The 17,703-nt window shown below is 35.0% G+C and overlaps 1 protein-coding gene across 1 annotated transcript; it reads right to left on the reverse strand.

The window, feature by feature from the left end:
* Positions 1 to 4,273: 4,273 nt before the first annotated feature.
* LOC100789266 (protein TORNADO 2) lies at positions 4,274 to 7,559 on the reverse strand. Its single transcript, XM_003516743.5, has 2 exons — positions 6,892 to 7,559; positions 4,274 to 4,784 (listed from the first exon to the last, which is right to left on the reverse strand). Exons 1-2 carry the CDS (start codon positions 7,387 to 7,389, stop codon positions 4,473 to 4,475), a joined length of 810 nt encoding a protein of 269 aa, XP_003516791.1. The 5' UTR covers positions 7,390 to 7,559; the 3' UTR covers positions 4,274 to 4,472.
* Between the last annotated feature and the right edge of the window lie 10,144 nt (positions 7,560 to 17,703).

Genomic DNA, 17,703 nt, shown 5'->3' on the forward strand with positions numbered 1-17,703 from the left:
GACTTGAAGAGGGCAGACTATTTTATTCTACAAAATTAGATCTTATCTTATCTCTATCTTATCTAGATATTATTTAGATTTGATCTCATCTATATATTATTTAATCTAGATCTTATCTTATCTTATCTTATCTAGATTTCAATTTAATTTTTTTATGGGCTTGAATTTAAAACAGATTTGTAAGCTTTGGGGCTGGAAAACTATATAACAGCACCAAGGTTCTAGTTAGGCTCTCTTTACTCTCTCCCCTATTTTCATTTTTTTTAGTTTTAGGTTTTTCTTTGAAACATTTTTTCGTTTTGCAATTCCAGTAGCAAAAAAATTTCGTTCTTCAATTTATAAGTTTGTTATCTATTGATTAATGGAAGGCTAAGTCCCCAGCGTTGCTTTCTCTTGAGGATCAAGCGCAATTCTCTTTGAGGTTCTATTATTACTGTTAAATTTTGTTCAGTTTTTCCTCTTCACTAATTACTCTGAATTTGTTGCTATTAATTCATGCAAGCTTAGTGTTTGATTAATTGCCTCTACGCTTAATTTACGTTCATGCTTAATGATCGTTTATGAGTAATTGGTGTATGTGTTGCTTAATCACATAATGAATGCCTTATGTTAAATTTCGCTTAGTAATTTAATTTAGGGTTGGATTAAGTGGTTAAACTGATAAAGGATAAATTCTCGCAACCTAGGATAAGAGACTTGCTTGTGAATCAAGGGGAAGCAATGTATTTTAATTCTGATATTTTTCTAATTCAATTTTACTCGCTATTTAATCTACAAAAGCAAACAACCTTCCCCCCCCCCCCCCTCAATTTGTTACTATTTCCTACTATCTGTTATGAACATTTGGTTGATCATTTCTCATTGGGAAACGACCTAGATCACTTCCTAGTTACTACATTTTAATGTTTATTTGATTCGGGAATGGCCTCGATCAGCCGCCCTCAAGAAAGGGAAGTCATCATCACTCCTGCAAGCCTGGATGACTATCTTGCAAGAGTCCTCAAGGTTTGACAGCTTCACCTAGCATTGCAGAGCAGCAAAACTCTTTGTAAAGGCAATCCAGTGCTATGGCTACGTGTCATGTGGTAACTGGGGCAAGCTCCTTTGCGGTGGAAGCAGTGGAACGTTGTGCCCTCCTGCGAAGATGAGAGGTGCCTTCAATAGTATGTCATGAAACCCTTAACCTTTCCGAGGAAGAGGATTTGTTGTCAGAGGCACCGTGGCGAGTATCCGAAGAGGAGGAACCCCTAATGGAAATGACCTCCCGGTCTGTTAGGGGTTGCTAATTAAACTCCCGGAATCTTTGCCACCCAATTGATGGCAGAGTCAAATAGGAATGAAGACATGATTAGAAAAGGAATACCTTGAAGGTTCAAGGAAGGTGAAGGAAGAAGAAAGGGAAAAATTTTGGGAGATTTTGGGAGAAAGAAGAGAAATATTTTGAAGTGATGGTGGCTACAAATCAAACGTCTACTCCATTTAAAGAGGAGACAAACTATTTGGTAACTGGAAGGAGATGAAGTGGTACCCTAATTTTTTGCACCACGACACAGCCCCACTTACCCATGCATCACGTCTCCAGTGCGTGCCTACTCCACGAGTGACATGTACGCAAAAGTATTGCGCGTGTGCTGCACACGCCTGCATCAATGGACAAAATGTAATGTCTATCTTTAATGCACTCTCCAACGGTTAGAAAAAGGGAAAGTTTTCAAATGCAATGGCTTTTCTCACCTTACACATCAGATCTCACTTGCAAAGCCAAAAGTATGTCCACCCCAGACAACTAGACAGAAAAAGCTCGGACAACACTTGTCCAAGTTGGGGGGCTTGACAAGCTTGGCAGACCTGCAATTCTTACACCAGTCGAGGTTATCACTCTCAACACTAGACAACATGTGTCCATGCTTGGGGGCTCAAAACACTCATCACCCTCCTACTTATCATTATCATGACCGATGACATCAAACAATCTCCTTCGACACTAAACAACCTCTTTCGTGTGCAAGCTGGCTCAGAGCTTAGAGGGCTTATGTACTCTCCAGAGTCCATAAAGTACATGTGCCATGCTACGTGGCACTCCATTAAACACATCAACTCTCCATGTCAGCCTTGACATAGGAGCATGGACACCGAACCCTTAGCAGCTAGACTCCCCAACCAACAAGTTATCTTTAACCTCTTATTGTTTAAATATATTGTTATCCCTTTATCTCTTGGCAGGTATTCAATTATCTATAAAGTTCACATTATCTGTAAGGTACAATATCTACTAGCTTTTATCTCTAACCTATATATTATCTCTAATGTTACCTATAAGTCACCAGTTATTATCTACAAGTTGGTAATTATCTGTAAGGACTGTAATAACCCCTACAAACAAGGACCTATAGCTCCCTCTTCACACTATAAGTACTAGGTTCCCTCGTACTCTCTCAACATGCTTTATGCTTATGAACACACACTTTCTCACATATGCATACATTCTCATTCATTCTCTCCTAACTCACATACTTACTTGAGCGTAGGAGTTCTTTGTTTTGTAAGTCCCCCCTCTTGTCCTCCTAACAAAGGCCACTCTCCAGCTGACGTGTGAAGTCTAGGAGCTCATCGTGGCCACGTTCATCCTGACGTGCTCTAACTCCAGATTTTAGTAAGTACAAAAATATATTGAAACAATTTTTGAAACAATTTTTTCATAAGAAATTTAACGGTATTGAAGATTCATTGAATTTTTTTAAGTAAAAGAAGGATTTGTAGTTTATCAATTATCTTTTTCATCAGCTCTTATAAGTTTGAGTGGTTTCTAAAAATTCATGAAATCTTTCAAAATCTTGTAAATTCATAAAGTCCTTTCAAATTTTATGAGTTCATATATTATAAATCCATTAAAATTCAAATTAAAAAATTCTAATCATAAAAGTCTTTTAAATAAATCTTAAAAGTCATTTCATTTGAATTCGCATAAATTAAGTCTTTTAAAGTTCTACGAATTTTTTTATACTAAAATAATCTTTTAAAATCCCAATTCAATAGAGCACATTAGATTTGAGAATGTTACCAACATTCCTCTTTATCAAATCAGGGGCAGAGCCAAAAATTTAGTTTGAGGGGAGTCTAGGAAAAAGTATTAATAAAGAAAATTTAAATTTTTATATGGACAAAGATATAAAAATTTTTAATGTGTCCTATATATTTAGTATTTCTTATAAATAAAAATATATAATTATCTTGAGTACAAAATTAATACTATTTTTATGTAAGAAACAAATCGATACTTTTTTCTCATAATTATAAAAAATTTAGACTCATTTTTAAATATATAAAATAATACATTTTTTATATCCTTAATTTATTATAAAATTTATTAATAAGTCACTCAATCATTTTGCATACACATACATGTGATGCATTCATGGTTGCATTAACAATTTCAGTTAATCTTGTATGCCAAAAGAAATATTCCTTTACTTACAAAGTAATGTTACTAAATATAATCATCACTTAAATTATTTAATCCTATGAGTATTATTAAAATAAAATTTAAACTTAGTGATAGTATATGAGAAAATAAATAAATTAAATGAATAAAATCATTTTGGATGATATATATGACTCAGTATTATAAATATTTTATTAACATATTTTTTTTATCTTTCTTTTCATCAAATCATATTTCTTCTCAATTTAAGTATCAACTCACATGATATTTTTTTCTTATCACTCCAATTTTTTTTCATAAATTTTAGGAAAGTTATAAAATTATTCTAATAGTAGTTTATATACACTTTAAAAAAAATTGGGAGTTCATGGCTCCTGCATGTCTCCATGTCTCCGTGCCTCAGCCTCTGACTGTTAGTACCCAGGTAATCCCTCCATTGAATGTCATCTTTTGCTTCCATGGGTTATTAATCAAATAATTAGATACAAGGGTAATGTGCTGAAATTGAAGCATAACCGTTTAGATAATACCCAAATTTGATCCTTGACGAAAATAATTCTTAACCAGACTTTACTTACCTCTCAATTAAAATATGAATTAGTCAGAATGACTTTCCTCTGATGAACCAGTCTTCATATAAAAAAAATACTAATTGTGTTATCTCCACAATTGAAACATTATTTGATTTCCCATTCCTCCATAAATCACGTTGTGTTAGTATCTTCACAGCTGACACATTATTTAATTTTCCGTTCCTCCATAAATTACGTTGAGCACTTAAAAACTTTATACAATTCTTCACTACTATTCTTAAATACTACTCACAAAAGATTCTCGGATTTAAAATTAAAGCGTAAGACTAAAGTCATACATTTTACGTGGATTTGTTCGTTTTTCTGTAGTAAAAAAAAAAAAAAAATCCAACAATTAAGAGAACACAAAATGACCCAATTTCACAATCCACCACCACTGTTTAGTGTTCATAATCTAGTCCATGCCTCAAATCAAAGTATCAAACATATTCATCTTCTCAAGAGTAGCCTTGCTTGTATTTGCGAAAGAGCTCCTCTGTCTTGGCATTCCTAAATGCAAAACATCCTACCAAATACACCGCAATTAAAGCAACTAGAGTAACGATCAATATCACATTGGCCCTTCTCCACTCCACCCTAAGGGTTGCCAACAATCCAGCTTTACACGAGTCACAGTTGTAGCAAAGCTGTGCTTGGTCGTTGCTCCATTTCATGCAATCCATGTCTACTGCCGTGTTGATAGGGCTAATCCAATACGTTGGATTCACAAACGTGTAACCACATTTTGTTGGTGGCTTGCAGCACCCTGACTGCATGAGATGAAAAAAAGGAATAAAGGAAAAAGATGAATAACGTGTAATGGGGGCAAAAAATGAAAGGATAACACGTGGTTGAAGAATCCCGGTTAATTAGTTCTTTAAAGTTTTTGTTCTCTCATCTGTCTTCTGTTAAGAAAGCTGATCTCTGAAACGATGGTTACTTGCACAATAATTTACTTACTGAACAAGATTGTGTTTAAAGGGAATGTAAAATCTTCCAAGCTTGGAAAGGACATCAGTTGCCGCAGACTTCAAAATATTCAGTTGCATGCTTTCTAGTTTCTCGAGAAATTGAAATCAGTCTATGAAAGTAAAAATTGTAAAAAGGTCAAGGAAATGTTTGTTATGTTTATGAAAGTTATCAATATGATTTATTTCCCAGGATTCTGTTCTTGCGCGTGAAATAGACACCAAAATTATCTATTTAGTTTATAGCTCAGATAATCATGAGTTATTAACTCGGGAACTCTTTATAGGAATCTTTTGAGAGTTTTGTTGTAATTATTTTTATAATACTTATTGTCCACTACGAATATTAATTATTATTTCCTCTTACAATTTTATCTTTTTTTAGTGTAAATACATTAATTAGGTAAAAAGAAATCAAGAAGCTGAAATCATCAAATTATAAGAATAAATCTAGAAAAATACAAAGTATTAACAAAATTAAAATTACATACTAAATTATTAAATTTTTAATACTCTCTTTTCCGAGAATTTTTTTCATCAATTGTTATTATGTGATAAAATGAATCCTATAAACTATACCAGAGATAATATATATATATATATATATATATATATATATATATATATATATATATATATATATATATATATATATATATATATGACAACTATTAGATCATTCTATAACTTTCAATTGTATAATATTTTTTAAAAAATAATCATTGGATTGAAAGTTTCTTTTTCATAGATCACATATTTAAAATTTCATATTAATCTAAAATCATTTACTATCTTGTTCATATAAGTTTAAATTGACGTAGTTTAAACATTTCAAAATATATTAAAATATGGATCATTTAATTATGTTTTTGTTGTTATTCAATTTTGACAAAATTTATCATGGACAATTTTGGTAATATATATATATAATTCAACGGTTGGATAAATAAAAATCACATTATATATCATGTTATAAAAATGGTGTAATAGTTATTAAAGTTACCGTAACTATCTTGTGATTTGCAAGATGTTCATCCTAGTGCCCGTTTTCCAGTCAGGCTGCTAATTCTTGATTATAATTGAAGCCACCCAAGACACGTTTGTCTATTAATTCTTTGTAACTGTAATGCATCAAGAACACATGGCATGCAACTTAACCGATCTAAGGATAATTAGTCGTCAATAAGCTCAATAGCAACACAAGTCGAAGACACCTTAACAGAAACCGACTGGTGATAGGCTTATGATAAGTTTATGACAATCCTCAAAATAGGACCCTCAACACAAATTGTTACGATAAGCTCAACATACCTTGTAACCACACCATGGGATTTAGACATTGTTATGATGTAGGATACAAAATATGATTTGTCTCATGTAGCATAAAATAGGGTGAGAGAGAAAGAGAGGATTAGAGAGAGATTTTAGAGGTCAAGTGTGGTTAAGTAAAAAATGTCTAGCTAAATCCCTTAGTGTGGTTACAAGATTTGTCTGTGTAGCATAAGATACCTATTTATATTTTATAGTGTTGCCCTTGTGACTCTAATGTTCATGTAACTTATTACAAGTATTTTCTTTGGGGGTTTTATTTTGAGGGGTCTCGTAAACTTATCGTAATTAGCCTATTTCAAGTCATTTCCCGTTAATGTGTCTTCGACTTGTGTCGCTGTTGAGATTATTGCTAGCTCATTATTCTTAGGTCGACTAATATGTGTTAAATCGCATGCCATGTGTCTTTGATATGCAAAATTGATATTTATTCCAAAATAAGTAATAATTTAAATTTGATTGTAGCGAATAGCGCTTAGGCTTGCGGGAAAAATACTTTGAATCGCTTATGTACTAAGCTGAACCACCAAATAGTATGTTTAAAATAATAAGAACAATCGAGTTAAATTTAATCAATTACCTGAATTGGGGTTAGGTGTGCATTAAAGAATTCCTGAGCCGTTCGGTACTGTTGATCCAAGTCAGCACATATATTCGAAGAGCGAAGACAGCTTCTGATGCCATCCCACTTGCTGGAGCTCCTCACCCTTCGACGAAGCCAAATTGAGAAATCATCCATGCGATATTCCAAGTAAGACCGATTGGGCTCAATGTTGCCACGGCCTCTAAGGGTGACGGCATAGGTGAAAACCACCAAGGAAACCAGCAACACAATAAGCACAAGCATGGCAATGAGGTAAAATACGAGAAGCATGGGGATTCTCCAAAAGGCCCCTATGAACCCAGCCAGAGCCACAACAAATATAAGAACCCCCAAGATTATGATTGGCCATTGTAGAATTTTGACACATGAATCGGCTGGTTCGGTTGTTAGCCAGATTCCGGCACCGATGATTGGGATTGAGAGGAGCACCGCAACGAAGTTAATGGCGCCTATGACGTTGTTGCTTAGTGCCATTTTGCTGGGATTGTTTTAATGGAATGGTATTTGGTTCTCGAAAATTGGTTATGATTGAAATAGAGTGGGGCTTGGACAATGTAGAGATAGAGGTTAATTTCAGTTTTTAGATGCCCAATATGGAGGTGTCATGTTTACTAATTAATTAACCCCACATGAATTTGTTCCTTGCCTTGGATGAGAGAAAGTTTCTTTAGCAAAGTTATAACAATTTAAAAATTGGGATTTTCATATTCTGGTCCCATTCGAGCAAGACTTTATGGAAAAGGAATACCTTGTACATTAGTGCAAAGGGGGGCAGAAAGTAGAGGGCAAAACATAAAAAGGTTGACAGCCATGAGCAAGTATTGTGCATGTCTTTAGACAAGATCAGAAGAAAGAATCCACTTTTCCCGATGCCTTTGCAGCATCTAAACTGACTCATTTCTCATATCTTTGGAACAGGGGTGGAGCCAGGGCACTTTGAGCTATTCTATATCACTTACAGTATTAACATTTTATTTCAACTTCTGTCATTAATTTACGATGTTATTATCATTATTTAAACTTATTATGCTAATTTATTTTTACTCATCTTTAAAAAGGGATGTTACTTGTACATTTTTTTAGTGCACATAGATTTTAGGACTGACAATGTCCATCTCACTTTTTTTTTTATATATCTTTTGTTGTTAACCGAATATAAGAATTTGGTAACTTAGCAAAAGTTAGTTGTAATTAATAGATAGGGAACCATCTCGAGAATCAGTTGGTTCTGATAGCATTCAAGGTGTTGATGTTGGGATGTCAATTGAGATAAAGTATTGGGTAATAGACTTGTTAAAGCCCAATTGACTAAGAAAGACATTAGTTGCTGTTTTCGGTGGTGAAATTCCAATTTAAGTGGATCAACTTGTTTATTTATAAATATTTGAATTGTAACTTGCAAAAAGACCTTCAACTCAAATTCAAACAAATTTATTTTATTCTCATGCAAATCAGCCAGATCGGCTGAATGGTGATGTGTTTGTTGAAGAAGCAGAATGGGCATCATTGATTGTAGACCTAGATCACAAAGGGAAAGCAATGGTGTTCAAAAAGCCCCTTAGAAGAAATGAGGAAACATTGGAAGTCATTGTATATTGGAGCTTATATTAATGGAAAAACAACAAAACATCAAGTCAGGTGATTGTAGATGGTGGAGTTGTGCTGAACGTGATGCCAATAGATACTTTGAAGAAAATCAACAAAGCAATAGAGGATTTAACAACCACAAATATGAAAATGATTAATTTTACTGATGGAGGCACTTGTTTGATTAGGCCGAGAATCTAGAAGTATGGGGGTTAAATAGATTCTTTGAAAATCCTTACCAAATCGTTCTTAACATCGATTAAAAACAACCATTTAAATCAATCAAAGTTTCCTTGAAAGATCTTTAGAAAATAGAAACTTTTATGATGACCCTTTGAAATCAATTTCACTCCCAAGATGTTTACAAAACACAGAGTTATAGAGAATAAGAGAATCACACAAGAGTTTATACTGGTTTAGTCCAATCCGAATCTACATCCAGATTGTTCTAAGTCCTCTTAGAACATCCACTATATAGAGAACACTAGTACAAACACTATTCACACACAATTCTCTAATAGAAAACAAATCTTTCTCTTGAACCCTACAAGAAAAGATCCAAAATTGAAACCCTGTCAATTCTTCAACATCCCTGGTAACTCTAACCAAGAACAACACTCTAAAAAGATTAAAAGATAAGGATCAAATACACATGAAATGTTTAACTCTTCGATCTTCAATATTTCTTTATAAGTTGATCAATACGTGATTGTAAAATGAGTGATTATTTGATCAAATTCAATCTTCAGACGTATTGTAGTGCTATTCTTCTTTAAGACTCTCTTGAAATGTTTTTCACAAATACAGAACGAATCAAGAGTCTTATTAAAAAGAAAACATATAGGTGTATTTATAACTTTTGACAGTTAAAATAGATCTAACCGATTATAAAAGAAAGTAGTCGATTAATTCATCAAAATCCCCTTGGTTATGCAATTCCAAAAATTGGTTAATCGATTATCATAAAGGGTAATCGATTAATTTGTTTTAATATGAGAATATTAGTTCTTTTTGTGCTGACTGGATAATTGATTATCATGTTTGGTAATTGATTATAGATTCAGATAGAGAGCTTTTGTTTGTTTCTTGAAGCTAGCTAATCGATTATCAAAAGAGGTAATTGATTATCCTAAGCTGTAGGACCTTCCTTCTTCTGAAATTGGCTTAGGTAGTTGCTTACCAAGTGAGACAATCGATTAATCTGATGCTGCTAGCCAAATTTCTAGTAGAAATGAGTTCTTTAAGAAACTTAGAGAAAAAGAATTTCATCTATTTCATAACTGATCAAACTTAAGGCATGAAAAATACAAAAAAACTAAAGCACTCACATGCCTAGACTAAAAACAATCAATACAAATGCCTTATCTATCAAAACATGTTAGGCATTGTCAAATTATTAAACTAAAACTAAACTAGGGGCTTCATGCTCTTCAAGCTTTGTTCTAACAGCACTAACACTTTGGGTGTATTGGTAGATATTATAGTTGGGACCAAAACCAGAAAGTCTATGTTTTTTGTGGTGGATGCCAAATCAATGTTGGAATAACTGGGTATCTAGAAGGTGGGGTTGAATAAATTCTTTTCAAAACTTTTATCTAATCACTATTTAGATTCAATTAAGACATACCCCTTCATGTAATAAAGGTTTTCTCAAAAACTTTGTTAAGAAAGATTATTGAACAATGAATACAAGAACAAACGAAAAACAAAGTTTTATGGCCGTTTCACATCAATTCAATAACCAAGACTGATTCACAAAACTAAGGTTTAGAGAAAGAGATTCACACACAAAATTTATACTAGTTTAGTCCTCAAGAGGATACATCCAACTATTCTAAGACCCCTTAGAACTTCCACTGATAGAGAACCAAGGATAAACACTATGCACTTGCAATTCCCTAAAATTCTACTCTTCCCTTGAACCCTACAAAAGAAGGATCGGGAGTAGAAACCCTATTAGCTCACACAATCTAATTGATTACTAAATGTGGTAATTGACTATCTTGAGTCATAGAGACTTCCTTCTTTTGAAACTGGCTTGTGTAATTGATGACTGGAAGTGGTAATCAATTAATTCGATGATTTTTGCCAAATTTCAAGTAGAAGTGAGTTCTATTTCTTGTTCTATCACTTTGTAATTGATTACACTTTGTCGAACTCATTGCTTCTAAGAAACTTTGAGATCAATTCATTAATCTACCATGTTTGGTTTCTACTTAGCATGGATATAAGAAAACTAAGACTAAATCACCCATCATGCCTATTCTAAAAACATCCAACAAAAATACTGCATTTTTTAAAACTTGTTTGGCATTGTAAAATGATTAAAAACTAAAACCTAAGACTAATCTTCAAGTCTTCAATCTTTGATTCAACAACCAACATGCACTTTGCTATTGAGACGTGATTGGATTCATGGATGTAAGTGTGTCCCATCAACTCTTCATCAACTCTTGATGTTTTAGGATGGAGATCTGGTAGAAATGGTTCATGTTGATATAAGTCCATTTGAAGTTAAGGTACATATGTTTGAGGCTATTTATTATTCCTCCTATATGAATCCAATTTCAAGTAGCTGAAACGTATGAAAAGGGATCGTGGAAAGCCTGCAACTTGACTACAAAATTGAAACTTTGGCCAACTCCACAACTTTAACAATCTTTGATCCATGTTATAAGATAAAAATATAATGTTGGATCTGCTGGATTGGCTAGTTGTTTTTTGTATAGGAAATAAGTTAGACAATTTAGATTCATATGATGAAGAATATGATCAAGAAATAATGAAGGATCAAGATACCCAAGCCAAAATTATTAGGGGCATGTTGCCCAAATATCAGATGATGTAGGTTAACAGATTCAAAGATAGGCTCCTTCATTCGATGTTCAAGATCCATTGATAGAATTAAATCTCGACACAAGTGAGGAACCTCGAATTATGAAAGCAAGTGGTTTGTTGAATGAGGAACAAGGAAAGAAATTGGTGGAACTTATCAAGAAATACCAAGATTGCATCACTTGGGATTATCATCAGATGCTTGGGTTGTCTAAAGAGTTGGTAGAGCATTATTAAGGGTATTTTGGCAAGTGCACCAAACAAACAAGTAATATAATGGATAAATCTAGATATCATTTCTAAAGAGACTTGTGCAATATAAGCAATGCAACGAACTATTAACTTAGGCTAAAAAATAGTACAATAAAACATTAAAAACATGATCTGCAAGGTGGATTTGTGAACTAACAAACAAATCAAGTAAGAAAATAGGAAAGTGGATGCTTTTATGTGGTTTTAAATCTAGAAAGCACAATTATAAAGATGTTACATAGATTCTAGAATCTGTTGCAGGGGTAGATTTCACAAAATCTTCACTCTCTTTATGCATTAATGTGCCATACATACTTTATTCATGCTCATATGTTAAAATTAGTCAATAAAAGTTTTCTTAATACTAATTCCTTAGGTAAAAAGAGCCTTAGTACCTCCCCTAAGCCAAGATCCCTCAGACTTAACGAAGGCACTAGCTTTAAGCTTTGGGACCATAAGATTACCAAAAAAACTCAATTTCATTCCTAGATACTAAGCCTCATGGACATTTTGTTCAGTTTAAGATAATAAAAGTGCTTCTCAACATCATTTACATCCCAAAATCATGCATGGTTGGCCAGTCCACAACAAGTATTATGAAAAGATATAAAATGCTAACATAGACCATAAAAATGCAAAATATATATGTCATACCCTAATTTTGTCCGGGGACAATTGTTTGTCAACATGCGGATTTTCCCCGATCAAATTGAGCTACTTAACATCAATCGCTGCGCAATCCATAGGGTTTTGCGATTTTACAAAAAGAAATGAGCAAGATACTTCGAATGGTGGCAATTTTTGTCAACATGGGGACTTTTTCCAGCCGAGTTGAGCTTCTTAACAGCAATCACAACGCAATCCGTAGGGTTTCATGACATTTTAGAAGGAAATGGGCAAGAAACTCAAGATAGGGGCAAAATGGTCCATTTTTGGACATTCTTCAGCCCTTGGGCCCACTTGGACCCACTAGATGACTTAGGGGAGAAGCAACCAGCTCGCTGGGCGAGCAAGTTGCTTTTGGAGTAAGTCACCAGCTCGCCTGGGCGAGTTGGGCGGTAAGCTCCTCCCCCTATTTTGCTATAAATAGGCATGGGAGGCTGAGGAGAAAGGGTTCAACACCCTTGGGAAACATATTTCACTTAAAATTAGTGAAAAGAATGAGAAAAAAGAAGAAAATCAAGGCCGAGGCACTTCTGTAAGGCTTACGTAACGTTTCCGTGACCAATTCCGTGAACGTTCTTAACCGTTCTTCGTTCGTACTTCATCTGATTAGTGCTTGCTTTAAGGATTTGAATTTGATTAGTTCTTCATTCTTTCTATTTGGGAAGTTTAGTTCAGTTCTTTAAGTGTCTATTTGTTATTCTTTTATTACTAGTGAATACTTGTTTTGTTTATAGTTGTTTTCTTCTTGAATTGGATAACTATTGTTTCTGTCAGTGTTTTGTATCCATAGATCTCCTACAGGTAATTTAGTTCCTTTGGACTTGGAAATTGAAGCCACCTTAAGAAGGAACCGAGCTGAAAGGAGAAGGAAATTGTTGCAAGATAAGACAATAGCTTCAATTTTAGAGAAAGAAGTTCAATCTTCTGATTCAGCATCATGGAGATTATTATATCTATTCCACAAATAAATTGTGATTCTTGTCGAAGAGATCATTACAAGGACAATTGTTATCTCTATTCCACAAAAAATTCTGGTTGGAGACAGGAGTTTAATCCTTACAATCATTATGAAGAAGAAAGAGCTCCTGATCTTGAAAGTGTGTTTGAAGAATTCATGGCAAATCATGCTAGCTCTAAAGCTAATCAAAATTCAATGAAAAATCATGAGATTCATTTTGGCAAGAGCTATTCTTTAGAATATTATCAAGGGGAACTAGAGTTACAAACCTACTATGAAAAGGAGGCAGAAAGAGGTTTCAATCTGGACAATTTGTTGATGCAATTCAAGGATACAATTAAATCAATTCAACGAGCATTTAAAAGTACAGAAATTCAGGTTGGTAAGCTGGTAGAAGAAGTGACTCAAACTGTGGGCAGAAGAGAAGAAGAATTTGTAGTGGTTGAAGCTCAAGAGGAAAGCCCTGTAAACGAGCATGATTTAAAAGAAGAAGATGAAGAGAAAGTGCAACAACGGGAGCAATGCTCACAAGTACACACTCAACAAGAAAATAATCTCCAAGTTAAGACATTTCCTCATCAACTGATTGTCAAAGAAGAAAGACATGAAGACCGTGAGGTTCCAATCATTATGGGACAACCCTGTTTGTCAACTGCTAGTTGTGTATTAGACATGGGTAAAGGTAAATTAGAACTAAGTGTAGAGGATCAGAAGATTTCCTTTAACTTATTTGAAGCAATGAAACACCCAGATGATAGTGAGGCCTGTTTTGAAGAAGAAATGTTGGAGCACGAGATAGGATTAATAGCCTCAGCCATGGTATTACAGACTCCTGTGGAGAAAGAATTTGATGATGTGACAGAATGCCTAGTCAGTGCAGATGGAGGAGAAATGCTAGCTTGTATTGAAGAGCTGGATGATCTAGACGATGAGTCTATTAGTCATGTGATGTTTGAAGAATTGGAAACCAATAGACCAAAAGAAATTCCCAAAGTAAAATTGAAGACCCTTCCAGCGCATCTAAAGTATGTATTTTTGGTGGACAATGAGACTAAACTTGTAATAATTGGCAGCTCCTTGCAGAAGAAAGAAGAGGATCAACTGGTGCAGATTTTCTGAAAAGTCGCAAAGCCGCTATTGGTTGGCACATCTCTAATTAGTCCATCATATTGTATGCACAAAATTAATATGGAAGCTGATTTCAAGCCCGTGAGACAACCTCAAAGAAGGCTGAATCCAATAATGAAAGAAGAAGTAAAGAAGGAAGTGCTCAAGTTACTAGAAGCAGGGCTTATCTACCCAATCTCAGACAGTTCATGGGTTAGTCCTGTTCAAGTTGTTCTGAAAAAGAGAGGTATAATAGTGATAAAGAAAGACAAAGATGAACTAATTCCTACAAGAACAGTCACTGGGTGGAGGATGTGTATTGATTATAGAAAGTTGAATGAAGCCACCAGGAAAGACCATTACCCGCTTCCTTTCATGGACCAAGTGCTTGAGAGACTTGCAGGGCAATTTTTCTACTGTTTCTTAGATGGATATTCGGGTTACAATCAAATTGCAGTGGATCCTCAGGACCAAGAAAAGACAACTTTCACATGCCCCTTTGGTGTATTTGCTTATCGCCGCATGCCTTTCGGTTTATGTAATGCCCCAGCTACTTTTCGGAGATGTATGATGGCAATTTTTGCTGACATGGTAGAGAAATGTCTTGAAGTCTTTATGGATGATTTCTCTGTCCTCGGTGCATCTTTTGAAAATTGCTTAGCAAATCTAGATAAAGTGTTTGAACGATGTGAGGAATCTAATTTGGTGCTCAACTGGGAGAAATGCTACTTCATGGTTCAAGAAGGCATCGTGCTGGGACACAAGATTTCTAGAAGAGGAATTGAGGTGGATAAAGCAAAGATTGATGTTATTGATAAACTTCCCCCTCCAGTTAATGTTAAAAGCATACAGAGTCTTTTGGGTCATGCTGGATTCTATCGGCGATTCATCAAAGACTTTTCCAAAATCGCCAAACCACTAAGTAATTTGCTAAACAAGGATGTTGTGTTTGTGTTTAATGATGAATGTTTAGAAGCCTTTAATACCCTCAAAGCTAAGTTAGTCTCTGCTCCTGTGATTATAGCACCAGACTGGGGACAAGAGTTTGAATTAATGTGTGATGCAAGTGATTATGCAGTAGGTGTTGTGCTTGGACGGCGAAAGGGCAGAATTTTTCATACCATTTATTATGCTAGTAAAGTGTTGAATGATGCTTAGATCAATTATGCCACTACTGAGAAAGAATTGCTGGAAATCGTTTATGCTCAGATCAATATCATGTGAATCATAAGGTGGCATCCCCCTATCACCCTCAAACTAATGGGCAAGCCGAAGTATCCAACAGGTAATTAAAGAAGATATTAGAGAAAACAGTGGCGTCAACCATAAAATATTGGTCATTCAAATTGGAAGATGCACTATGGGCTTACAGAACTGCATACAAGACCCCAATGGGCTTATCTCCTTCTCAACTGCTGTATGGAAAATTATGTCATTTACCAGTTGAAATGGAACACAAAGCATGTTGGGCTCTGAAATTCCTAAATTTTGATGAGAAGGCATCCAGGGAGCAAAGGAAGATTCAACTTTTGGAATTAGAAGAAATGTGATTGACAACTTATGAATCTTCAAAACTCTATAAAGAAAGAGTCAAAGCCTATCACGATAAAAAGCTGTTGAAGAGAGATTTCAAACCAGGACAACAGGTACTACTTTTTAATTCAAGATTGAAATTATTTCCTGGTAAACTGAAGTCCAAATGGTCTGGACCTTTTGTCATTAAGAATGTTTGGCCTTACGGTGCAATAAAGTTGTATGATCCACAATCTCAGGACCCTAACAGAACATGGGTGGTGAATGGTCAAAGATTGAAACTGTAGCATGGTGGAGAGTTTGAAAAGGCAAACACCATCTTGCATTTGATCATCCATTGAGGTATATGCGTCAAGCTAATGACGTTAAAAGAACGCTTCCTGGGAGGCAACCCAGTTTTGATTTCTTTAATTTTGTTTTTTCATGCATTGCATAAGTTGGAATTTACTTTATGATCATTGAAAAAGGGGTATATCGGCTTATACTGAGTTATAGATATTGGGGTTTGGTCTAAATGTTTTGAGAAAATGGACTAAAAATAACTTAAAAACATTTTGATGAAAACAGTCTACTCGCTAAGCGCATACCACCTCATTGAGCAAATCTTCTCCGTGCGCGAAGAGCTCAAACCCCTGCATCTCAAGATGATTGGGCTTGCTAAGCTGGCCATGGGTGAGCTTAGCCCAATTCAATTCGATCGGAATTGGGCTAGCGAGAGTACACTCGCTAAGCGCATCGTGTTGTTGGCTAAGCGCGATGTACTCGAGCTAAGCCCTATTCCTTGCGGTCAAATTACTGGTTTAATTGAGCTAAGTGCGGTTGTTAGTCGGATAATATGACTAACTTTTGTCTAAGAAACTTGTGTAAATTGTATATAACTCCTCCAATTTATGGTCATTTTGTAGTGTTGTAATTAATTTTTATTAAATATACGTAATAAGTACTTAGTATCCCACTTTTGTGTATTTAATAACCTTTCCATTTCAATTTCAAGTAAAATAAGCAAGTTTGGTGAAGTTTAATTTTTGCAGTTCGCTAAGCCATCCTCCTCCAGCTGAGCGCATGATCCGCTAGGCACAACATGATTGGCTAAGCACATAGAAGAACTTGGAAGAAGATGACCTGTATAGGTGCGCTAAGCAAGAGTCAAACTCGCTTAATTCGACTGAGCGAACCAGAATGTGGCTGAGCGAACGACCAAAAAATAGCAACATTATTTAAAGCCTGAAATCAGAAATGGAAGGAAGTTCTCAAATTTTTGGCATTTTCTCTGTTCTTGGAAGCATTCATCTGAGTGGCTGAGTGGCGGAGAGAACTTTTGGTGTGAAGATCCTGAGGGACAACTGAGATTGAAGAAGAAGTTATCTTGCGGAGTATTGGATGAGAGTTTGAGTGATTGTGAGGTTTCTAGAGGTGACAGAGACATCCTCACCACTTGTACTTCCTAATCTTTCATTTTCTCTTTTTCATCTTTGTAACAAAAGCTTCCTAGCTATGGAGAGCTAAATCTTCAGTTGGTTCTTCCTATGGGGTACTTGATGTAAATACTCTTATATCTATCTAATGATGTTGCATGTGTTCTCTGTGCTATCAGTACTTCATTTTAGTATGCTTTTGCCTTGATCACGTAGATGCATGCTTAGTTAGGGTCATTCAACAATGGGAAATGGTTTGATCCTTAGAACTTGATAGGACGGGGCTAGTTTAGCATATTTGCATGAGGGATCGTGGTACGGTAACCTAGTTGTTGGTATGTATGTCTTAATGCAGTTCTGGTCAAGTTTAGTCCAACATGAGGGATCTGAGGACGACACTTGATTAGGATTAGGCTAAACATGCACGAGACATCG

The sequence above is a fragment of the Glycine max genome, chromosome 1, assembly GCF_000004515.6.
Source record: "Glycine max cultivar Williams 82 chromosome 1, Glycine_max_v4.0, whole genome shotgun sequence".
Lineage (NCBI taxonomy): Eukaryota > Viridiplantae > Streptophyta > Magnoliopsida > Fabales > Fabaceae > Glycine > Glycine max.